At 43.3% G+C, this 15,296-nt stretch overlaps 1 protein-coding gene across 1 annotated transcript; it reads right to left on the bottom strand.

The window, feature by feature from the left end:
- Positions 1-11,790: 11,790 nt before the first annotated feature.
- LOC127310191 (protein FAR1-RELATED SEQUENCE 5-like) lies at positions 11,791-14,228 on the bottom strand. The gene is made up of 2 exons (XM_051340883.2): positions 12,283-14,228; positions 11,791-12,166 (listed from the first exon to the last, which is right to left on the bottom strand). The coding sequence occupies exons 1-2, from the start codon at positions 14,226-14,228 to the stop codon at positions 11,791-11,793; spliced, it is 2,322 nt and encodes a 773-aa protein (XP_051196843.2).
- Positions 14,229-15,296: the final 1,068 nt, after the last annotated feature.

Consider the following 15,296-nt stretch of genomic DNA (forward strand, 5'->3'; position numbering starts at 1 on the left):
CGCGGGCGGCGAGTTGGCGTGCGGCGGCCGGGTCCAACAGCCGCCGCTGCTGCTCCGCCTCCTCGCGCTCCCAGTCGCGCCTGGACCACGCCAGGGCGGCGTCCTCGGGGAGGGCGTTGTCGGCGGGCACCAGGTCGTTGAGCGACCTGGCGATCGCCTCCGCCACGGCGGCGTCCTCCGCGCGCTTCGCCTCCTCCTCGGCGAGCCTGTTTGCGGCGGCGGCCGCGGCGTCCTCCTTTTTCGCCGCCTTCCTCTTCCGCCGCATCGGGAGGGTTGGTCGCGGATGACGAGGGCGCCGCTGCTGCGCCTCTGGTCGGCGGCGGAGACGCCGGCTCCTTCTTGACGCGCACCGGCGTCGAAGGCGACGTCGCCTCCTCCCTCTTCACCGGCGCGAAGGATGACCTCGGCGCCGATCCGGAAGACGACGAGCTGGCAGCCATGCGCCGTGGCTGCCAGACGTTTCCCCGGCGGTGGCTCGCCGATGCCCTCGATGGAGGGGGCATTGTGAGCACCGGGAAGTTTCCGCCCTCGATGTGCGCGAGGACGTTCGCCAGCGTCCTTTCCGGCGCGCTCCACCAACGTCGGCGGCCCGCGGCGTTGTTGCGCGGAGGCGGAGGCGGCGGGCCGTCGTAGGAGGCGAGCTCCCGCTCCCACCGCCGCAGGAAGTACGAGTTCCACGCCGTGTAGTTGTCGGGGTGGTGGCGTGGCTCGGCGCGCTCCTCGTCCGTCAAGGTCATCCGCGCCTCCTCGATGGCGACGTCGAGGGCGTGGCCCCGAGGCGGCGGCGGGATTGGTACGCCGCCAGCACTAAGCCGCCACCCGCCGCCGGGAGGCCTCGTGTCCGGCGGGCAGGGGTACCCCGCCTGGTGGAGGAGGTGCCCCTCCCACGCGTGGAGCGACCGGCGGGGGACGCCGTTGTTGGCTGCGCCGTCGTCGTCGTAGAACGCCATCGGGAGAGTAGAGGGAGAGTGGAGGGAGAGTGGAGCACGGGGTACGCCTCGCGGCGAGCGGACCGGCGTATATAGGCGTGGCTGGCGCGGGTGATTAATGACGCGTGGAATGCGACGCGTCCGCGGCGAGCTGACCGGCGGCAGCCTTTAGTGCACGCGGAAGACGATGCGTGCGCGGAAGACGACGACATTAACTCGCCGCGTGGCCGGCGAATGCAGACCGGCGGCAGGCTTTTACAGCGCGCGGAAGACGATGCGATGAGGACGATGATCGGTTTCTCTCGCCGACAAGTTGGGGCCACCAGACGCGCGGGAAGTTTCCTCGGTGTTTCCCGCGCTTTCGTTTCGTCCGGACTTCCCGAGCGCTCCCCGGGGGGCCGGGGATGGCGTGGGATCGCCGGATGAATTTAGGCCCAAATCCGGACGAAAACGAGGAACCGGGGGCGCGACTGGGCCAAATTACGCCGTCCGGATGGAAAAAACGTCGTTCGGGGGCCTCGTCGGGGAGACGAGTGGAGATGCTCTAAGTGAGATCTAAACCGTTGATTCTATAATTATCAGGAAGGGTCGACATAATTGATTGTCCAATATTTTTCTTTTATCTTAGAAGTTAGAGCATATAAATGGAGTTTTATTAGGAGAAATATTGGAGGAACCATGAAATTATTTCCGTTTAATGTATATTATATCACAATTGGTTTTGTGGTGCCAAGGCAAGGAAAAAATAATAATTAAGATATGAAGGTGTTACACAGGAAGCCTAGCTTGGGGAACTATCTATCTGCAGAGAGACCGCTAGAGCATATGGTGTGGTTTATTTGGAGGTAGCACTTGAGGTTGGCGTGTGGTGTAGCATAACTAAGCAGTATATCTTACGATAAACGAAAACGAAGGCGTTGGAATCGATATTTACCCTGATAGATAAGTTTTAATCTCATAAAAGTTATAAATGGACTGAATATAGACTCAATAATGGTGTAAACAATAAAAAAATTAGATATTGAACGGAAACAATATAACAGGTTTGTACCTGGTATTTTCTCCATGATCCTGCTAAGACAAAGAATTGAGTTGGCTGCCTTGTGTTTGAAAAGTTCATGTCAACACCTTGCTTCTTGCCGGTGTAGCTCACGCGAAGTGGTTTAGACTGAGGTACACACAAACAGGTATTGAGTCTTGATATGGTATTGCTCCCTTGGCTGGCGACTCCAAAAACAATAAGGCGGTATATTTTTAAATAAAAGATAATGAAACAATTGAAATCACCTTTTCCTGTGATGATATATACGATGTCAAATTTGTCAAATGAAAATTGAATGACAGTGGAAATAAATTAGATATTGAAGGGAAACAATGTAACAGATTTGTCCCAACCATTTTCATTCATTGACGCGTCTAAGACCTAAAGTTGAGTTGCCAGTATAGCTTGTTAATGTGCTTTACACCGAGGTGCACACATACACTTGCAGAGACTTGATACGAAATATATCAATACCTAGCTTGTCCATCGACTTCTAGAACAATGAAGCAGTATTTCGAAGATGAACGATAATGAAATAATGGGATTCCCACATTTACTCTGATAATATGTGCTACCTCTATTCATAAAAAAATATCCCAAGTTTCTCCAAATTTAGATGTGTATAGATACATTTAAATTTAGACAAATCATCAATATCTTTTATGAATAGAGGAAGTATAACCAAATTAGTCCCATGACGTACACAATAGCTGAATCTAAATTGAACGTCTGTGTAATAAATAGGATATTGAGAGGGGAAGAACTAATAATAGATTCATACCCACTGTTTTCATCCCTGATGTGGTAACCTATTTTCTCGTCGGTGCAGCTCGCTGACGTGCTTTACACCTAGGTACAGAAATACGAGAACTGATCCTTGATACAAAGTAGAGATTTTTTTGTCCGGCGACTCCGCGCCCTGAAGCTAGCCCATGGTGGCCTTCCTGCCTGAATTGCACGGTAGTAGTACCAGACCAATTAATTATTTAACCAAGCAAGATTGATTCGCATGAGGCTAGCTTTGAAGGGCTGTATGCAGAAGGAGCATATCTCAAAACCTGCGCCTCAGTCAGATAGTTATCCGATGCTAGCGTGGCTGTAACTTGAGAACGACGAGTTGCACTGGATAATCGCGATTGCCCATAATTTTCTTAGCAATCCCAATCAATCAATGGTTCCGTCGTTACCTCGTTTTGTCTGGTTCCTCCTAAACCGCCCGAAACTGCTTTTGAGGACTCGTCGTTGTTCACCGCCGTCGTATCCTGATCAGCTGATCTCCCTCACAAAATCATCGGCGGCGACGGACTCGTAATACGAACATAGATCAGAGGAAAATGGAAGGAAAAAACCTGCGTAGGTTTGAGATAGATGCAATTCTTAAGCGTGGCAAAGGTGGGTAATTTTATTAAACTTTAAAGTACCCTAGGATCTAGCGGCTGATATTCTCAGATTTATTGGATCAATGGGCAGATGATTCTGATTATTGTGGGATTTTTAATGTAATTCTCTAATTTCTGGTTAGCCCGTAATGCACTTTTAATATATAATAGATAGATTCAAGTAGAGTTACGATTTACCCTAATATTCTTTCGCAAATTCTATCCCTTAGTCGACTTCATTCTCGTCGTACGCCGAGGTCACGCGTCCGCGCCGTTGGATGAGATCGGACGATCGCCCGTCGTCCCGCGCGGGGGGCCACCACCTGGTCGTAACATCCGCCGCTTTTTGGTGCGCGTAGTAATTTCCCAGGCGGTTCAAATTTCGGGACTCGTGCGGTCGGCGTCATCCATTTCGCCCTTCGCCCAAATCTCTCCCGGAGCTTCGCCAAATCGCCGGCCAAATCGCCGCCGCTCCCCCGCGATTCTCGCCGTAGAGTAGGAGATCCTGGCCGCGGCGGGTGTACACCATGTCGGCTGGCGGCTGATTCGTCGTCGGAGCTGCATTTCCGTCCGCTCGGCGGGGGGAAGGTCTGCATCGCTCGTCGACGGTGAGGTCTGGTTTGCGCCCTCTCCTCCCTCGAGCGCAGCACCCGCATCTGTTTTTGCTCTCTGTGGTTACATCCTTCGTATGTTCTGGCAGGGACTCGGGGATTTTTCGGCTTTTCTCTGTTTGCTGCTACATCTACTTTGGCGCCCGAGCTGTTCCTGGTAAGTGATGGCGATTTTCGTTCAGCATATGTTAGGATCTGTTGAAGCATTCACGGATCTAAGTTATTTTTCGAGGATCTCCCCTCCGCAACTGCTGATTTTAGTTGTAGCAACATATCCATGGTCAAGCTCATAGCTGATGTGTGTGGATCCTTTTTTTTTTTGATGCAAACAGTGTTACATTCTAATGGTATTGCTCTTTCCTATCTAGTGGTTACATGCACCCATGGTTTTGCATGCAGTGTGCTATGTATGTGGGAATGAAAATGTAACAGTGTAGCACATGGTTATCAAAATCAAATGCTAAGTCTAGTTTAGTCCCTGCAAAAATGGTTATCAGTTGTTTTCAGGTGGCACAAAGCATGTAGCACATGGTCCACAAACCATGTAACTAGGTCACACAAACCATGATATAAGTATCTGCATTACTGCATGTCACATGATAGCTATACCTGGGGGGGCATGTAACTGAAAATGATATGTTTGTGTTCGTTGCCAGCAGCTGTAGCTGTGTAAGTGCTTGTAACATATTTTTGCTAAGATGCATGTAACTGAATCTGGTCAGTATATTACTGAATCATGTACAGTAGCTGTACCTGGGGGAAAGGGATTTTTCTATTTTTTTTTTTTGCTAGGTGCATGTAACTGAATCTGGTTAGTATATTACTTCCAGACCTCGACGTAGTATGTTACATGAGATATCTTTACTTAAATTTTTTTCTGGCTGCTTTTAGTGGCATGTAAGGTAACTATAGATTTTTATCATCTTACATGCAGTGTTTATTGCATCACGTCGACCTTGTTTAAAATTTGTAGCTCCGACTCTCTACCATCTTTTTTTCTACGTTTGAGTTTTTTGGTGCATGTAACATCATAATGTGTAGGACACAAAATGGAACATGCAGCTTACATATATGCTATATGCAATAATAGATTTGAGCTAGCTTTTTTTCCTTCTGTATATTCAGATTAGTTGTTTTTTGTTTTCACAGTGAAACTAACTAATTTTCTTAGACAGAAAATATAACTATGGACAACAACGAAGAATCTAGGAACCCCATGGTTTCTCGTTTAGTTATGGATTACCTTAGTCTGCAGCCTGGCCCAGTAATTGGTGTCCTCTTAGTTTGTGTCCGTTTCTCTTCATCACCTGAGGCAATTTTCCATGCACTCCACACAGTCAAAGCTTTGACTACTGCTCCTATCAATTATGTCGTAAACAGCACACGGCATGCTCAACTGATTGTTAGGTGCACAAACCCAGTTGATGCACTAAACCTAGATTACACAAGGGGCACCTTCAAGTTTAATGGTTGATCAAATGCATCAACCTCGAAACCATCAGCATGTTACCTTATGATGAAGACGATGTTTACTCATGTACTGTTGAGCATTTCCTTGCATGCCATGAGGGCGATTCTATTATGCACTACCCTAGAGGGTTTGGGACTCCAATCGAAGACATGGACTTGCATTACTACCCCACGTTGTCCGCCACCACAATGGACATCCTTGGTGTACAAGAAGGCCCTTCAGATTCTCTGCTCAGAGTGGAAATCAAGTATTTCGGACGCCCTAGGGATTTCCTGTATGCCATACGAGTTGCCAATCTCCCAAACCACAAGTTTGCTGTTGACCAAGATGGAACAATGTACATCAAGTACAGGACCACATTTGAAGCTCATTACACATCTATCCATCACTTCTACGTGGGTGGACACATGATGATCAAGTTCTATCGAGTAGCATATGTCAACAAAAGGATTGCTGCTCTTGACGCGTCTTTCATGCCAATATTTTTCAGGGCTTCAATTGATGATGCATGGGAACGTGTTGTCTAGTGCATCTAGGGGAGGAAATACCATCAGGCTGTACCGGGGGGGAGAGGCTTCGAGTGATCGTTTTTTTTTTGGAATTTCATAACTAGATTTTTGGGAGGATGTTCCCAAATCTTGTTTGTCACATTTCCCCTATGTTTTTTTTACCTATGCTGCAATGTACTTCTGAACATGGAAATGTAATAAGTACTTTTTTATTATGTCGAACCTTCATTCTCATTTTGTATTAGTTCCTATGAACGACATTTATGGTCTGTAATTTTTTAATATATGTGTGGATTGTTCGTTTCTTTTTAGAGAGAGTCTATAACTCTTTTCTGTAATGTATTCCATCTCAATTTCTATTACTCTGAAATTTTAAGGGTTCACTTTTTTCTGGGGAAATGTCTTATGCAGGTTATGCAGATTTTTTGTTACAGGTACAATGACAAGATCTAGTAGTAACAAAAAAAACAAGTCTGTCAGAAGATATTCAAAGTACAACCAGATGCGCCATAAGCTTACATTGAAGCATTCCATGTCACCACTCCAATTCCTAATCAAGCAAGAGGAAAATGTGCCTGAAGCTAGACCAGCCATTCAATGTGTGAAACAAGAATCTCCAGGGGCTGGTAATGAACAGCACCAAGATAATATGGTTAGTCACTTTGTAACATCCTAGTCTAGTGCCTTTTTTGCTCTTTTTTCATTTGTATTTTTGTAACTGTCATAGTGAAAAATACATCCTCTGATTGTTTTCAACTACTTCTTTGCTTTGTTATGTAGACAAAAAGTAAGAAATTGTTTCAGAGGGCTTCACCTATGAGGATGGTCAGGTTATACCCAAACATTACAGAGGAACAACAGCTGTTGATAAGGAGCAATGACTATGGCGGTCTGCTGGATATTAAGTGTTCTAAGTTGCATCCTGATCTGTGCCAGTTTCTAATGGAAAGCTTTGATCCAGCGTCTTGCACATTAGTGTTCCCGGGACGTGGCGCAATACCTGTGACAGAAGAGTCTGTTCAACAAGTTATCGGTGTTCCATTTGGAGATATTGATGTCATTTTTGCTCGAGATCGAGACGCAACTGCTTTCATGAAGGAGCAACTATCGCTTACTGGGAGGAAACAGCCGACCCTTACCTCATTAGAAACAAAGCTCACTGCAATGAGACCTGCTAACAGTAAATTTCTGAGGCTTTTCATAACTTTTGCAATGTGCTCTGTTCTGGCTCCAACAACTGGAATCCGCGTCAGCCCGAGAGTATATCCTTCATTGATAAATATTAAAGAAGCAAAGCGGCTCAACATGTGCAAGTTTGTTATAATGATCCTTTGTAAATCATTGAGTGTAGATGCAGACAAGGAACAAGTCAGTCCATGCATGCTGTACCTCATGGTACCTCTTCCTTCTCCAATTTATTCATATGTTTTTTAAATATAACTTTTACCCATGCATCGTCTCTTCTCAACATGATTCTACAAAGGAAACGCTTTTACTTACATCCATGGTCTTCTTTTTCTTCTCTTTTTTTATGACAGGTAAAATATCTTGACTCATTACAGTTGCGGGATTTGGATGTAAACCCTGAAGGTACTAGAGTGTCAGTATGGACAAATGAAATGGTTAGAAAAGCTATAAAGCAAGACACGAAAGAAAATGGCTCATTCGGTGCATTACCGGTGAGTTTTTCCCTCTTCATTTAGGGTGCTTTTGGTGTTTGTTTTTTCATAAACTCCATTACTCTGAAATGTTACATTGCATTTCACACTCATGTATTTTTTAGAAACAACCTTATTTATATCCTTATGTTTTTTTCTCGATATAATTGCAGCTAAAGCAAGAATTCTCAGAAGTACAAGATGCATCGGATGACAGGACAATAACAGATGGAAGTGATAATGAGAATGTGAATGTTGCATCCGATCCAGAGATGAATGAAAGCTGTGGTAATGATGGTTCCATGTCGGAGTCTGAAGTTGCAAAAAGCATAACAAGCGGCCCATCTGATGCACCAAATAGGTATGAAAACAACAATACTGCTAATGACAATGGGCAATCAGAAGAAGATGAATATGTTCAGATGTCACAAAGCATTCTATTCTCAGACCCTCGCAAAATAACCAAGTTCATCGAAAAGAATGCTCCACAAAACGTTACACAGGAAGTAAGTCGTGCAATCGTTTTTGTTTCTATACTTGCACATTTAAATGCTGACCACTATCATTACATCCTTTTTGGAAAAATTATATAAAACACCATTTTCTATGAACAACAATTTTAAAATTTCTTCTTCTACAGTACATCTCATTTCTTTCCAATTATCTTCTTTTGTAGGACAAAAGGAGATTTACAGAAGCAGTTGAGTATGCGTGCCATGGTTTTGAAGCTTCCTTGCAGATGCTAGCTAGGAACCTAGCCACGAGCCGAAGTGACCCAACGACATCAAGGAACCACAATTCTACGCCAGAGAAATCAATATTACCCAGTCCAAAACAAAGCAAGAGAGCTCCTCCAAGGAAACCAAAGGTACACAAAGACACAGAGTTGCAAGGTCCTAAACATGAGGATGTTGGTACGATTCATTCTCAAGTGGAAACCAAGGATTCAAGTAAAATAACGGCAGATGTAGCTAAAGCAAGACCAAGCAATACTACCAGTAAAGAGAATGTACAAGGAGAATCAAAGTTGGATGGTAACACGCATGCCGCCCAACATCCTTCAGTTGGTGCAGTCATAGCAATTCTAGAGTCAGAGAAGAAAGAGTCTAATCCTGCTCCCGCAAGCTCTGATGCCAAAACCAAAATGCTTGTCAGTGAACACGCGAGTTTGGAAAAAGAAGATGAAGCTTCAGTTGATACGAAGAATCTTCAAAAGGATGAGGAGCATGTAGTTATAGTCAACACAGAAATATCAGCACAAAAGAATACAGTGTTGCCCATAGAGGACCAGCACACCACGAAACATGCTCTTCCCACTGAAAAAAGTACTGCCACATTAGATAATCAGCTCAGTGATTATGGAAAACTTGAAGAACAAGCTGAAGTTACAGTAGTGGAGCAGGAATGTGGAAATGTTATTCCACTCGTTGGTGGCAAAGAAAATAAAGTTCTTGAAGATGCAGAGGTTACATTGGCAGATACTGATAATGTCACAACCAACACCCTCAAGTTTACTCACATTGGCAGTACGAAAACTGAACACATAGTGGCTTTGATGAGGGATCTGAAGAGGAAAAGATGTAACAGAGCAGAGGATGATGTTGACCAACATGAAATCAATGAAGAAGAAGTTAAACCAGAAACTACATGCATCAATTTTCCTGTCATCGATCGCAACGCAAACATGACTTCATCACAGAAGGAACATGTGGTACAGACACCAAACATGTTAGCAGATGACAGCACTTGCAGTGAAGAATCAGAATCCAAACTAGAAGAAGATAGGAGGAAGGAGTTCTTGAAGTATGTTGGCACCGAGATACACAAACAGCCTGAATTTCCTTTGTTCGAAGAACCCGAGTTCATTGATATCGGCACACCTATTCTAGATAGGTTTCAGTTAATGAAGAACATACCACAAATGGAACCTTCAATGGATGGGCTGGAAACTGTGCATGATGCTATTCTCGAGGCACGAGTGCCAACAAATTCTTGCTCAAATGGAGCCTAAAATCATACCAAAGAAAAGGAAAGATGTAAGGTTTGTTGACAAAAAAGACAAGAGAACCAAAGTTGAGGAAACCAATGTAACATCACCAGGCAGGTACCGAACTAGGTCTGATGTGCGTCAAGAGCTCAAGAACAGTCCTATGAAGGATGGAATAGGCACAACACCAAAGAAAAAAGCAACTGAATCGGGAGGCAGCCCAAGCAGTAGCAATTCGCGCGAGTGCACTAGGTCACAAGTTGCTGCAGCCTATCAAATCGTAGGAGGAAAATTCAGTACCAAGGACACTGACGACAGATGTGCCCCAATCCGCTGCACATGATCCTATGAATAGAAAGCTTGACTTCGAAAGCTCTGAATCGGAAAAAAGGGAAGAAGCAATCAGACGGGCTGCAGATCTTCCACTATTTGATCTCGACACTCCTCCAGATGTCAATGACCTAGGCGAAGGAACTGAAAACGAACAGAACAAGATTGATGGAACTGAAGCCAGGAAGGAAGATGTAGCTCAAGATCGCATGAATCCAAAGTCGAAACAACCAGCATCTAGCATTACACCAGTGCCTCATGAGTATGAAAAGAGGATTTCCAAGCCAGGACAGTATGCGAAATCGCCTTTTGTCAACTCACAAGCTAGTAGAACATTTTATGTCAACAAGTCTGTTGACAAGGTGTATAGCATGGTCTGCCAGCATGGATGGAAACATGCACCAAGGGACCCTTTCAACAAGGAAATAGTTATAGACCTGGATGACATATATGTTAGTCTCGGTGACCTTGCTGAATCTGTTAGGCCAAGGAACAAGTTGTACAACACTGTTGCAGAAATTGGAATCAACATCATCAAAAGGGAAAATCAAAACCCCAAAAAGGTCATTATGCCTCTGCGTATAGCTGTAAGTTATGTCCAATTTGTTCTCTTTCTCTTTTTTTGGATAATCAGATAGAACTTGAAATTAGTGGAACACATGTGCACCTAATTGTTCTTTCTCTTTTTGTCAATAGTAATTGGTTTTACTTTTTATCTGTTCAAACAGTCATACCTAATTGAGGGACGTGATAATCTCAAGGAAGTAACCCGATGTTTTGAAAACAGTCCATCAAACAGATTGGATCACAAAGACATTGTAAGTACTAACCTGATTTTTTTTACTAATCATTTTCCTGATCAAACCTTTTTATTACTAGAATGTTTTTTATCTTTTCTGATTCCTCATCACAATTCCACATCTATTTTTGTTACATTACAGGTTTGTTTCCCTACACTTCAAGCTTTTCCTAGAACACCAAAGGATGCATCAGGCCATTACTGGCTTGTTAACCTGAACATCGAAGATCAGATGTTCGAGATATATGATTCACTAGGAAACAATTCCGAGCCAGTAAACATGCACGCTTGCCACTTGCTAATTGCTGGCATAAAGACTAACTGGACCAGACAGTACTCCAACTCAAAGATAAAGATCATGGACTGGCCTATAGAGATAATTGATAGCCCGCGCCAAAACAATGGGTAAGCTTCATAATTCTTTTAAATTCAAGTGTATAACGCATTTTTTATATTTTTTTTTGGAACAATGTAACTTCATTTTACTGTAGGTTTTTCATTTCTGCTGTTTCTAACAGTCTGACTGAACACACTATCTGTGTTTCATCTCCCAGGTATGACTGTGGTTTTTTCACACTGAAGAATCTTGAAGCATGCCCAAGTAGGACCCCAGCAACGTACTCGCAGAAAGACATTCCAAACATAAGGAAGTTGTACACAGATAAATGGTTACGTTTCACGAAGAAAGCAAATTGGCAGTTATTTGTCTAGCAAATGTGTCAAGTGGTAATTCATATCTCTAACCATGCTCTCTTTTTTTCATTTTTTAATGTTACCTATGTATCAATACTGACTTTACATAGTTACTTTATTATTACTATATTGAAAAGAATTCAGCAAATGCAATAAATTATAAGTTGACAATCATAAGATACGTTTTTTCGCATCAGAAAACATACTGTCTCAAAAATCATTTAAATATTCGCAAAAAGGTCTCGTACAAATTTGTTCGACAAGCTAACATGAGCCACATAATTTTTAAATCAAACACAATGTCCTTCACTTCTTATATATTTTCCTTCTTTTTATTCAAATCAATGAAAAAGGCCCAACAAACTATACTTCTCTGGGTTTGCTAGTCGCACCTCGCACGTACGAGCATCGTGACCTGGTTGCTTGCACACACCACAAAGACCTTGTTTTGGTTTCTGTAACTGTAGACCACCTTTCTTTCTTTTTGAACCTGGGCGCCCTTTTGTCGCTGACATTGGTGGGTTCCTAGCTTTCCGATTCTCCACGATGGCAGATCTTCTTCCATAGGTACACTTTCTTGTGAATCATTAGCAGTGTTGGTGTTTACTGGATGCTTGGCGCTCTTCCTTTTTTTGAGTGCATCAGCATTAGCCTTTTTCAAATCTGCCATCTCTTTCTCCATTGCTCTCATGTGCCGTTCAGCCATTTCATTAGTTTTCTCTGAGGCCGCTAAACCAACAGCAAGCTTAGCAAAATCACTGCAGAGGTTACCATATCTAAGCAATCTCATATCTTTTCTAGATAGTTCTGGCCAACAAGCTTTTCTTGCCTCTCATCCCGCGGTGCAACTATGTCGGGAGGGGGTAGACACCACCTGGGTAGGATGTAGTGCTCTGGGTATTTTGTAACCATCCCTAGATATGTCATAACTTTCAATGCATGGCAGCACAGGATACCATCCCTGTTAATTTTGCAACATTCACAATTGTAGATTCCATTAGCTACATCAGCATCGACACGATAACTCCTCCTACCGTACCCGCACACGGATCCTTGTATTGGGAAAACCTCATGAATGCTCCCTTGTTCAGTAACACCAATGTCACGAACATTATAGGATGTAATCTTCCGAAGCTCAAGCTGAAAGCGGTGGTAGATGGGCATGGTGTATGTCTGAAGGATCTGCTTCTCCATGGGAAAGTCCCCCCAAAGCCTGACTGTCTTCTCATCACCATCAAACTCATGAGCATCTTCTGTTACATCAATTCTTTCCTGCAGTTTCATGTACTGCTTGAAGAAACGAACAAGGCTATCATGTGGATGAACATACTGCTTAAGAACAGCATTAAACCCTTCACTTCTAGATGTAGTTTGAAGGAATGGGAAAAACCGGTGGCGGAAATATGCTGGCACAAAATACTCACGCAAATCATAGAGGTCAAGAAAATGTGTGTTATCTGCAACCCCATGCATTTCCACCATATTTGCCCACCGCTGTTCAAACTCTTCCGGTGTCATGCTGTAGTCAATCACATCATTGAACTCTAAACGCAAGTCTTCTCTCTGAGCAACAAAAGTACCAAGTTTTTCCTGTACTTTTTGCATTATATGCCACCTGCAAAACCTGTGTATGATGCCAATGAACACAATGAGGATAGCAGTTCTGATAGCTGCATCTTGATCTGTAATGATGTTCAATGGATGTAGTCCGTCCATTGCCTCTAAAAACCGCTCAAACAACCACACAAAGTTCACAGAAGATTCATTCCTCACAAAACCACAACCAAGCTGGATGGATTGACCATATCTATTTATTCCAATGAAAGGAGCACATGGCATGTTGTACTGGTTTGTCATGAATGTTGTATCAAAAGAAATACAATCATTGTACAGGGGGTAGACATCTCTTGCTTTGCTATCCACCCAGAACAGGTTCTCCACTTTATTTTCTGCATCTAGCTTGAACCTGTAGAAAAATGCAGGATCATCTTTCTTGATTTCTTCAAAGTACTCTAGCAGCTCTGGGATATCTTTAATCCTGTCATAGTTCCCTAGTTTTGCAGTGTAGTTACTAACTGTTTTGCTGTTGTATGGGACATTCTGCTTGCTCCCATATAGCTCCCCCATGATTTCCATGATTCTTCCTGAAGTAAGGTTGACTTCATGCAACAATTCAATGAACTTTTTCTCTTCTGCAGGGATCTTGTTGTGTGATCTCAAGTACTTCTTAAGCGCAAACTTGTCAATCACCTCATGTGTATGCACCTCAACAAACTGAGTAACTTTCCATCTAGCACCATCACGTTTTACTCGAAGCTTTGCTTTGCAGTCGGTCAACACAGTTAGCTTACGGTTCCTCTGCTTAACTGGGACTGCTTCTTCTTCTCTAGGCTTCCCAGATTTGTTGCAGACATAAACAAATTTATCTAGCTCACCATCTTTAGCACATCTCCTAGATGATTCTATCTTCACTGAAAAACCAATGTGGTGAGCATATCTGTTGTAGTGCTGCAAAGCTAGTTCAGGTGTGTCAAACATCATGCCAACAAATGGAACCTTTGGAACATATCCTTTAGGCGTTGACTCAACCTCAGCTTCACCATCGCTTTCCTCACTGGAAAGTGTAACACCAGTCCGTGCACGCGAATTAGCTTGCTGATCATTGTTTGAAAGACCTGCTTCATCTCCTTGGGGATCGACACGATGGCCTCCGACTTCTGGCGGCTGCCCATCATGTTGATCAGTTGATGTACTAGCTTCAGGAGTTGCATTGAGATCAATGCCACCAAACCAGTATTCAAATCCGCGAGCCCTTGGCATTCTCCTTCAAAAACAAATATCTGCATGGAATCAATGACATGAATCATTAAGATTTTTTGGTTGCACAACTTTTTTTAAAGTAAATTTACATCTATTTTTTACCATCTTTAGTTAAATAACATTCTCCCTTTTTATTTTTTCCCTGTTTTACAGGTGCAAGTTGTAAATATCTTCCGCAGAAAACCAAGGCAATACCAGGAAAGATTATGTGACTGACATGGCAACCAGTATGGGCAAATTTTATGCAGTACTACTTTTACTAATGGCAAACCAGTATGAACTGATAACCAGTATGAGCATGTAACATACCAGCTGCAGTCTAGTGTTCTTTGTAGCTCTGCCCTAACTTTGTGTTCTACCTAGTTGTTCTACCAGTTACATGCTTTTTCTTGTGTTCTACATGGTTGTCCTACCTTTGTGTTCTACCAGTTACATGCTATCTACTTTTTGTGTTCCATCTTTTTTTGTTATATATCCTGTGTTCTACATGCTATTTTTGTGTTCTATGCTCTTTTTTTTAGAATTGTTACTTTTTGTTTGTCCTACAGTTACATTAGTGGCACATGTAACATAGCAGTAATTTATTTCAGATAAAAGTAGTTACATGTAACATACATTTAGTGGCAGCTATAGCTGTCTAAAGACTTGATGCTGCCATATTTTTTCACTAGATGTAGCAAGGGAAAGGTGCATGTAACGAATCTGGGCAAGATAGTACCTCCAGTCAACTGATTTTGCAGAGGGTTAGACGATGTAGCAGGGGGATGGGCTGGAGGTGATTTTCCTGGACCTGCTAGTCGTCAGATGTAGCAGATCCCTCCTCTCAATGTAGCAGATCTCTCCCTATATGTATGTAGCAGATCTGAAACAAGCAAGTATGTAGCAGATCTATTCATCAAGTAGGTTGAATCGATGTAGCGGGTTTAACTGGTGGCAGGAACTGGACGAGAGGAGAGAAGTTTTTTTTCCAAGAATCTGGATGTGACTGTTCTTGCCTGGTTCATCCTTGTTCTTGGCGTGCTGGAGAAGAAGATGGGGATCCAGCGCACATGTAGCAGGTAAGAAGAT

This window comes from Lolium perenne, chromosome 6, assembly GCF_019359855.2.
Source record: "Lolium perenne isolate Kyuss_39 chromosome 6, Kyuss_2.0, whole genome shotgun sequence".
In the NCBI taxonomy this organism is placed as follows: domain Eukaryota; kingdom Viridiplantae; phylum Streptophyta; class Magnoliopsida; order Poales; family Poaceae; genus Lolium; species Lolium perenne.